Source organism: Lottia gigantea, assembly GCF_000327385.1.
Source record: "Lottia gigantea unplaced genomic scaffold LOTGIsca_46, whole genome shotgun sequence".
In the NCBI taxonomy this organism is placed as follows: domain Eukaryota; kingdom Metazoa; phylum Mollusca; class Gastropoda; family Lottiidae; genus Lottia; species Lottia gigantea.
The window spans coordinates 260,225-270,325 of NW_008709614.1; the positions used below are offsets into that span (position 1 = coordinate 260,225).

Consider the following 10,101-nt stretch of genomic DNA (forward strand, 5'->3'; position numbering starts at 1 on the left):
GAGCAATTATCACTTGGCTATTAGGCTTATTACTAAAACTTATACCCCTACACTTCAGTCCTTCTGACTGAATGGCCCCTCTCTAAAATCATTATAATTTCATCAATTCCAAGTCAAAGCCAATCTAAGACTATCAGTAGGCCCTATCATTTTGAAGTTGATGTATTAATTCATACAAAAAGAGGTGATGAAATGCGATGGTACTATCACTCTATGCTCTAGGCTGTACTGTAACCGTAAGTGTAGTAAGTCAGATCAGAGTAGATCCAAGTCAAGTGTAAACATTGTGGTCGGACAGTAAGTCTACCAGTCTAGTCTATATAGAAGATCTTAATCTGGCATTGATCAGCCAGTGAACCACGTCCGACTAGAATACTGGCCTTGCCAGAGTTGTGATAATGGAATGTCAAATCAAAACAACAAACTTTCATTATTCTTTCACAATTTTCCATCAATCATTATTTTCTATTTTGTAAACTTCCGGTTGACATCATTTCCTGCTTTGGATTTCTTATTTAGCCCACTCTGTTTTGCTCTATCAGGTGTAGGCAAATTTTCTGTTTAATTTAATTGATTTCAACAGAATTTGCGATATTTTTTTTCATTACTATAATCACTATTATTGTTTCAATCTTGATAAGAATGCTATTTCTTTCATTTGTTAACACAAATGACAATCATTAAGACTAATTCTTTTGAACAAAAAAGACTGGATGACGGCGGATTCACAAATAAACCTAAATCGAAAGTAAATGAAATAATATGAAGCATGGTTCGACAACCAATAAATCACTCGGGGTTGAAACTATGGAAAATCTATCAACAGCCCAGACTTCCTCTCTATTTTGAAACTCTGAGAAGAGCAGTTATCTGGCCCGTTAGTGTAGTAGCAAAAATCTACATGGGTAGGCATGCAGGCATTCATTCATAAAATCTAGGCTAAAAGATAACCAGACTGAACAGTTACACAGTCAATTCTACTCACTACTACTAAAACAAACTTCCCTCTCAGAAATTTCCAGTGAACATTTTTATAGTCATACATTATGACTAGTCCTTCTACTGCCATTATGCCTACAAAAGAGATATTTTAATGCAACCTTGATCTTTTTACAGGTTGTTTGAATAACTTGACAGTGTATAATAACAAAACACTAGAAAATGCTATTTGTTACAGAGAAAACAAACAACCTTTGATAACTGTGTCTAATCATTATTGCTGTTTAGATGAACCTCTTATGTGGAGTAAGTATTGAATTGAATATGTATCTTTGAATGGTAATACGTCATGAACTTCACTATGATTTTTGGCTCTGATGAGTAAATTTGCCTTATTAATGACATCAGTCGTTATTATTGACTTCATTTCTGATAATTGACTTCTCCACTGATTATTGAATTCACATCTGAGTATTGACTTCATTTCTGATAATTGACTTCATTTCTGACAATTGACTTCACCACTGATTATTGAATTCACATCTGATTATTGACTTTATCCCATGAAATATGATAGGTATCTTTTGTGAATTACACAATTTTACTCTATATTGAATGTTATTTGTAGCTCATGTGAAATGGAAGTATATAACCAATCCTGAGAAGACAAGATGGGATATTGGTGCTCATGATGTAGTTTTTACCAATTATCTTTATTCATTCTTTGGTAATTTAAGTAAAGTCATACCAGTTGAAAGAGGAAAGGGAGTGTATCAAGATACTGTAGATTTTTTGATTCAACGGTTAAATTTAGGAGATTGGGTTCATATTTTTCCTGAAGGTAGGTTTCAAGAGTGGATAACCTTGGAATTTTCAAAACTAAGCAGTTTGATTAAAATGCATATTGCTTTGTTACATTTTTTTGTGGGCTACCTACACATTGTGTGTAGAAAAAAAATGAAGTAAACTTGATCTGCATATTAATGAGATTGAAATTATGGTATTTAATTTTAAGAATATACACCTATCCTTGAACCAAAACGAAAAATGGCATATACTAGCTTTGAAACTGTATAACTATATAGTACCTGGTATGGCTATAATAGTTTTTACTTGGTAACAGCTTATTCAAACTTATCAGTAATTATGTGCCCTGTAGAGCAATGAGTTTTGAAAGTGTTAAGTATAAAGATTCTTTTTTTATATAAAATAAAACCAGTTAGATGTATTGATAATGGAACTTGACATTTTTTTATCCTTAAAAGTATTACCAATATAGACCACTACTGGGTTTGTTATTCTTTAGCATCACTGAAAATCCAAAGTTTGCTTGTAACAACGATTATACATTGTTCTATCAAATATATTTTGTTTGTCACATTTTCAATTCAGGTAAAATTAATCTGAATAAAGAAAGAATAAGATTGAAATGGGGTAAGAATTTAGACTGGTCTGTTTTACCTATTTAATAAAAGGTGTAGTGAGCTACAATTGCATGAATTGAGTTTGATCAAAGTGTAGATTGCGTCAATTTCATTGTTATGTTACAAAATTGACCTTTCATGGACTTGAATTTATTTTGAAATGTAGATGTATCTTATATTGAAGGTGTTGGTAGAATGATATTTGAATGTACAGCCAGTCCAATAGTTTTACCAATATGGCATTGTGGTGAGTAATTTGAACAGTATGTTATTGTAAAAACTTATGAACTAAAGAAATCTTTCTGTATTTTATAGTAAAAACAGTAGATAGACAGGATCACTTCTGTCAATGCTAAAAGCACAAAAATTACTTAATTTGTAATTACTGAAGTTTTGTCACATGTATAATTATGAAATATATATACATACTATAACATAATAACCATATATTCATGGAATGAAATGAAATGAATGGAGTTTTACGTCCTACTATTCTGCACCATGTGGGCTTATGAAGACAGTATATTTTTTGTTGCTCCTCTCTTTTATTGATATTTATATATATATATATATATATATATATATGTATTTATTCACTTACAGGAATGGATGATATATTACCAAATACAAGACCTTACATTCCACAGTTATTTAAAGTAAGTATCAAGTCATGTTGCCATTTACACAAACATAAAGAAATTGAGTTGACATATAAATTATGTCAAAAATATTTATTTTAACTTTATTTGGTTTTGTGTTAATTATCATTTATTTTAAAGGGATTGTAAAGATGTTTTCTACCTTTTTTATATGTATCAATTTTTTTGCCCCTCCTATTTAGTTGGTATTTTTTATTAAATTTGTATATATTTATCTGTTAAATTACAGAAAGTGACCTATTTAGTTGGTATTTTTTATTAAATTTGTATATATTTATGTGTTAAATTACAGAAAGTGACCTATTTAGTTGGTATTTTTTATTAAATTTGTATATATTTATCTGTTAAATTACAGAAAGTGACCTATTTAGTTGGTATTTTTTATTAAATTTGTATATATTTATCTGTTAAATTACAGAAGGTGACCTATTTAGTTGGTGCTCCAATGGATTTTACAGAAGATGTTGTTAAATTAAAGTCACTTAATAAATCACCTGTAAGTTTTGTTTTTCTTATCACATAAAGGACACTTTTATATTTTAACACAGAATATCGTAAAACCAATATGTTTTCAATGATTATTTCCATTTGTCAGTGGTTCAAATAGTTTAATTGAAACAGATGAAAGTAGTTGTCAAATGTACTTGTAAATAATGAATATTTTGATAACTTCATTGTTTTATATCACCAACTTGCATGAAGATATATATAACTATTTTCAATCCTGTTTCATACCAGTATGGTGGAAATAAAGTCAAACTTGTTCCTTGATGCACCAGACCCAATAGGAGAAGTTTGATCACATTATCATATGATTAGGCCTACAGACATATATACTTGTCAAAATATATCAAAATGGATGTGTTAAAATATGTAACGTATAAGTAGTTTTAATTGTACATGAAATTATAATTAGGACTGCTGACTGTTTTGTTTTGGGCTATGGCCATTACTCTGATTTGAGTTGATGACTTTAAATTCAGTTTCTGTCTAATAGCAGGAAGTGTTGATGAGGATTTTATATTTTATGTTTCAGAGAGAAATAAGGAAACATATAACTGATAAGATACAAGAAGTGTTATTTGCTTTACGTGAGCAAGCTGAAGCCTTACATGGAAGATAAATTTCCTCTCGGAAACAGTTCTGAATCTGATATTGCCATAAACTCAGGGTTTTTTGTACTGGTGCTGCAGAAAAATTCTTTTGAATAAATATTTTTGATAAAATTTGCATGTGTGGTGAGAGATATTAGAAATGCTGGGAAGGTTGATGGTTATATAGTATTAGTTATTACTGCAATATATTGGACTTGCATTAAATTTTTTTTTTATTCACTATGGTTTTTTATCAGTGCCATTCAGTTTTGTGAGCACTTCTGAAGACCTCTAATTCATTATTATTTGAAATGATTCTTTTGACTATAGAATTGCTTAAAATTTATTCAAGACTCCTAAATTTGACAAGGAAGGAAATTGGGATAAAATCAAGCCCCTCACATTGGAGGAAGTTTGGAACTGCGATAAATGCAACAATGAAAAACACTGGTCAACAAAAATATCAGATCAAATAATTAATTATTGAAAGAGATTTTAAAGGCACACAATGGGAAGAGTAGGCCCAGGTTGATTTATTTTATGAAAAGTGAACTCTTTATATTTACATTAAAGCAAAGGCCTATTCTGATCACAGTTGACACTTTTATGTCATGCATATTGACAGGTTAAGGTATAAAATTATACAGTTTATGATCTGCAGAAGAGCCTCCAAAGCTTGTGGTCAAAGGGGAATAATTGAAATCAAGTGTAGTCTGTAGTAAAATTGTTCGATCGTCCAGAAATTTTCTGTGGACTGTTTTTTGTAACTTTGACCATGAGCTTTCAGACTGTAAGGATCACTTAACAGTTAGACACCGTTTGAGTTAATCTGCGGTTCTAACTTCCTTCATAGTTCTTAGATTTTACAGAAACATGCTGATACATTTTGAAGCCAAACATTTCGTTGTTGAGATTGGCTGATCAAGGCTACCATTTAATTTTAAGAAAACGAAAGTCGACCTTTTCTCCGAGACGAACAAATATGATGAACTGTATAAACCACCAAGGACTTAAACTTTGGACACTTTATAGGCGTCCAAAACTTACATTTCTCTTTGAAACTGGAAGGAAAATGATAATTTGGCCTGTTGCCATTTTAGGCAAATTTTGGCTAGGTGAGAAAGTGTGTCACGGGGTCAAATTGTTACATAAGCATATTAAGCAAAGTTCATGAACTCATGACATGATCCATGATCATCTTGATGGGTCTGTAATCTATAGTGAATGGTAATAATGAAATATTGAGTGTTGAACAGGCAGATCACTTGGGTAGATGATTTAAAATGGTTGTAGTACGTAAAAATGCAAATCAGACATAAACATAAATATTAGGAATAGGATGAGATAAAGCTATCTCTTTGTTTTCTACATTTCTCATTGGACCATTGGTGTATAGCCTAATTTTATGGATAATTTATTCCTAATGAAATATGAATTTTAGTTGTTTGATTTTTTGTTTTTTTTGTTTAGTTTTCTGAGATAGGAAAGGCTTTTAGATATTGAAGCAGATGAATTTTATATTATGATAACACAAAGGCATAGATTCTGCTTTTCAAATATATAAGCTCAGATTAGATATAAAAGTAGCCTAGACGGTTTTTATTTTACGGATAATAGTATTGATTTTAAATCTTGCTCTACATAGTTAGCACTTGCAAATTTGTGTTTATACTGCACTAGGCTTATACCGACTTACTATATAATTCTATTCAGGGTTGAAACAATACATTTTGTTCCTAGTTAGCCTATAGGCATGATAGGAACACTTCATAAAAGGAGATAATCTAGGTTAGACTCATAGACTGATATCCATAGGCATAGGTGTACAGATTCTAACACACTCATAATACTTGTATCAAGATCATGAAAAGAAATGAATGAAACCTGGACCCAACTGTAAACTTCCACTACAGAGGAAGTGTACCTCTCTTGTGATCCATCATGTATCCTAACACAATTACAATGTATAAAAGATTGACAAAAAGAGATAAAATACCAACATTTGATAAGAACTGTTCTATTTGGTGGAGAGGTTCATATCGTATAGCAGCATTTGGTATAAGGATAGTTGGCAAGTTCTTTATGGGTAGGAAAATAATTTGTAATCTTACCTGGAAGAAATTGTATTAAATCTTTGAATCTGGTATAATCTTTTAAATAAGCTACTTGATTTATTATATTTTGATCTGAAAGGAGAGCAAGATACAGTTCTTGTTACATGTTTCAGAGAAAGACAAAAATTTCTATTACCCCTACACCATCTTCAAAATTACAACTTGTCAAACTGTTACAAACATCATCTTATAGCTTGACTGCTATAGCCATCTTTCTTGTATCAAGAAATACAGTGATTTGATTGGATTGTACAGTCGAGTAACCTAATTTCGTGGAAACCTATTATTCGTGGATTTCCGGAAAGGATTAATAATTTACATGAGCGACCTTGCGCGTCCTCCGCATTAGTTTGTTTTGATAAACATGGGTTTTCTCTACAATATCAGCTAGTAGAGTGAATCCAGTAGTTTCAAGCAAGGTAAAATGTATTAATGTATACTTTGACAAATACAAAAAGGGGAGGGGAAGCTTTCACAAAAGGGGGGAGAGATGTTCTCTAATGTTTCTGCAATGAAACTTGTTAAATTGATTGGATATAATTAAAAAATGTTAAGAAACTTTGAGTAAAAAAAACTTAGCCTATCTGTTCAAGACAGATTTGGTTATAAAATGGAAGACTAGTTCCATTATCGTATACCAGTGGTCCGTGGGTGGAGCCAAAACATTCTGTATGGTGAGTGGTATGCCATTGGTTTCCAGGTACTCTAGTAGTGGCTTACGAGCGGGTTTCAGTTCAGTGCATTGAATGAGGACATGCGACCTTGTGGCAACGTGGCCGTGTAACAGTAGATACAAGGGGGTACCATTTTCTTATGTGTAAGGCTTAGTAGTGAGGAAAGTTGTTGAAGGGAGGTAACTCTGTTTAGTAAAAGTTACTAGTGCCTGTGTTTCAAAAGGTGACTAATGCCTGTGTGCAAGGGCAAGTCACTTTTATGACAGGAAGTTCTCTTCCATGTGCTCCTCAATGTTGATAAAGCCTATGAAATACCTAATTTTTGTTTCTCTCCTCCCACAGGTATTATTTTGCTATAAAAGGCCAATTATGTTGTTGTCAATCTATAAGACATGGGTTTACTACACTATGTCAGTGTTTTAGGCCTTTGCCTCTGAAAATCTTGTATTTTCTATTAGTATCACACATGTTGGATGGCCCGGTGCGGTAGGCCACTCCACGTGGTAATGGGCAACCCTTATTCATTGCGCCTTTGCATTGTTCCCACAAGTTGATGTTCGTAAGACATGTTGTATATTAGTTTGTAGACTCTTATGACAGGAAGTTCTCTTCCATGTGCTCCTCAATGTTGATAAAGCCTATGAAATACCTAAGTTTTGTTTCTCTCCTCCCACAGATGATCCTGTAGAAGGTAGTACGACATTGTTTGTCTGTTGTTAACAGAGCTGTAGAAAGGGGTGTTGGTTCCAGTTGCACCATGTTATAGTGCCAGTATATGAACCCTTTCCTTGTGCTCTCCAGAAGTGTCTACCAGGCTTAGTTGTGCTGCATCGTATAATCCTGAGGTCCACCGTTGTACCGTCTTGAAAGCTGAACTTTAGGCTTAACTGAGTTACCCAGTGTTGTCATTATTTCTCATTCTCTGTGTGTCAGTCATCGCGTTGGCTAATCTGGTTGTTTTACTACTCACACTTCTCTGTTTTCACCTTCCGGGTGCAGAGAGGTGTAACATTTGGGGGCTTGTCCGGGATCCAGATATTTTCCCAAACGCAATGGCTGATAGTATTGAAGAGAAACCTCACCTGTTTCAAATGCCTTTCGACACTATGGTACAGACATTGACGTTGTTAAAAATTGACATTGATAAAAGTGTTAAGACTCGTAGTCAGGCTATCAAGGCTTTTGATGTTGTCTGGTCAAATTCTGATGAATTAGAGGAAAATTTGCTCCGATTGACTAAAATATTTACTGACATTGATAGTGAAACCAGTACTAAAACTGACACCAGTACTAAAACTGACAATAAACCTATTTTGTCCGATCCAGTGAATTCTTATATTGACATTGGCAAGAAACCTAATATAGAAATATGGAAACGCGAGTTGAAAATACAAGGACAAATAAAATCTCTGTCTTTTCTCAGTTTGTCTCGACAAATCGATGTCGCCGCTCAAAAAAACTACTCTGAAGATGAAATTGTTGAGGCTGTGATTAAAGCTACCACACCTGGTTGTACCCTTCGTAATTATTTGGAAGGCCGTTCTAATTTGACACTTTCTGAACTCAAATCTATTCTTTGTGCTCAATACAATGAAAAATCAGGAACTGAACTTTTCAATACTTTGAGTAATGCTACACAAAATGACGGTGAGACAGCAATCGACTTCCTCATGCGATGTATGGATTTGCGTCAGAAGGTACTGTTTGCATCAACACAACAGGGTAGTGTTCCATATGAACCAGTTCTGGTGAACTCAATGTTCAAGAGGACTGTCTTAACTGGGTTTCGAAATGATACGATATGAATGGAAATGAAAAACTCTCTAGACCGGGAGAATATTCCTGATGATGTCTTGATACGTGAATTAACATTTGTTGAACAGAAAGTAAATGAACGAGAAACTAAGCTCCAGACAGCAAAGAAGGTTAAAGTTAAATCACAAAGAACAGAAGAATGTGCTCTTTCATTTGAATTAAAAACTCTAAAAGCTGAAGTAGCTGCATTAACTGAGGCTTTAAATAATCCAAAAGGGTTTAGGAAGAGGCAAATGGGCTGTGCATCTTGTCTCGACTCTGGCAAGGGTCATCTATGTCGACACTGTTGGACATGTGGCAGTTCAGAACATAGACGCAACTTTCATAAGAAACAGTCGGAAAACTGAACAGGGTCACTGGACAGGGGGGCCATGTGAAACCCATTGTAAATTCCCCTGATTTGTCCCCTCAAACTCAGCAACTAATACTTAATAGAATAACTGAACTACAGAATCCATATGTTAGTAGTACAGTTGATGAGTTGAAGGGTCAGGTCCTTAGTTTAACTCCAAAAGTAAGGCATAAATTAGTTAATTTAATTGGTGATGTTTGCCATGTTGATTGTTTGTTAAATGACATTTCAGTAAGAGTGTTATGGGATACTGGTTCACAAGTGTGCTTAATGAGTAAGAGCTTTTTAGCCAAACATTTGCCTACGGTTAGCAAAAGTATTCGCCCTGTAACGGAATTGTTAAATTCTGGTGATAAGTTTAGACTTTTAGCTGCCAATGGGTCAAATATCCCTTTTGAAGGGTGGGTAGCATTAAAACTAGAGCTGAATAAAAACACACTTACTGTTCCTTTTTTAATAACTGAAGGTGAAGTTGAAGATGAGCCTATTGATTGTCCCATATTAGGGTTTAATGTTATTAAGTATTGTTGTGAAAATTTTAATGAACCATTATCCAATGCCTTACCTCATTTAAATGTCAAAACCGTTAGTAATGTTGTTAAATTGTTGAAATCTGATTATGCCATTTGTAATGTAAATAGTGGTCATCGAAATGTTATCATTCCAGGTAAAAGCTCTAAATTGATAAATGTTCCAATCAGAACTGGGGTAAATAATGAAAAGTCATCACTCACGTGTTTGTTTATACCAGACATGCTTTACTCCTCTCAGCAAGAGTTAGAAATTCCTGAACTTCTGTTGACAGTAGGGAAGCAAAAACATGTTAATCTGCTGGTTAAAAATCTGTCGTGTTCGGACATTGTCTTGCGTAAGAAGACAAATATTGGCTCTTTACAAACAATTTGCTCATGCATCGAATCTCACTCACCATTAGATGGTAAAGATTTACATAAAGATACCCACATTCTGGATGATGATATTAGGGAATCATCTGTAGACCTTAGCAACTTAAATGGTAAGGAACAATCCA

At 33.5% G+C, this 10,101-nt stretch overlaps 2 protein-coding genes across 2 annotated transcripts in view; both read left to right on the forward strand.

Annotated features, from left to right (window-relative positions):
* Nucleotides 1-750: 750 nt before the first annotated feature.
* Nucleotides 751-4,355, forward strand: LOTGIDRAFT_234000 (hypothetical protein). Its single transcript, XM_009061083.1, has 8 exons — nucleotides 751-905; nucleotides 1,117-1,245; nucleotides 1,568-1,780; nucleotides 2,332-2,373; nucleotides 2,548-2,610; nucleotides 2,967-3,019; nucleotides 3,441-3,518; nucleotides 4,059-4,355. Exons 1-8 carry the CDS (start codon nucleotides 770-772, stop codon nucleotides 4,143-4,145), a joined length of 801 nt encoding a protein of 266 aa, XP_009059331.1. The 5' UTR covers nucleotides 751-769; the 3' UTR covers nucleotides 4,146-4,355.
* Nucleotides 4,356-7,956: 3,601 nt separating this feature from the next.
* The window catches only part of LOTGIDRAFT_164544 (hypothetical protein), a gene marked incomplete at both ends in the record, with an annotated part of 5,535 nt that continues 3,390 nt past the window's right edge, over nucleotides 7,957-10,101 (forward strand). The window contains one exon of the mRNA XM_009061084.1: nucleotides 7,957-8,013. Within this exon, the coding sequence (XP_009059332.1) occupies nucleotides 7,957-8,013 (57 nt within the window). The remainder of the gene's footprint in view (nucleotides 8,014-10,101) is intronic.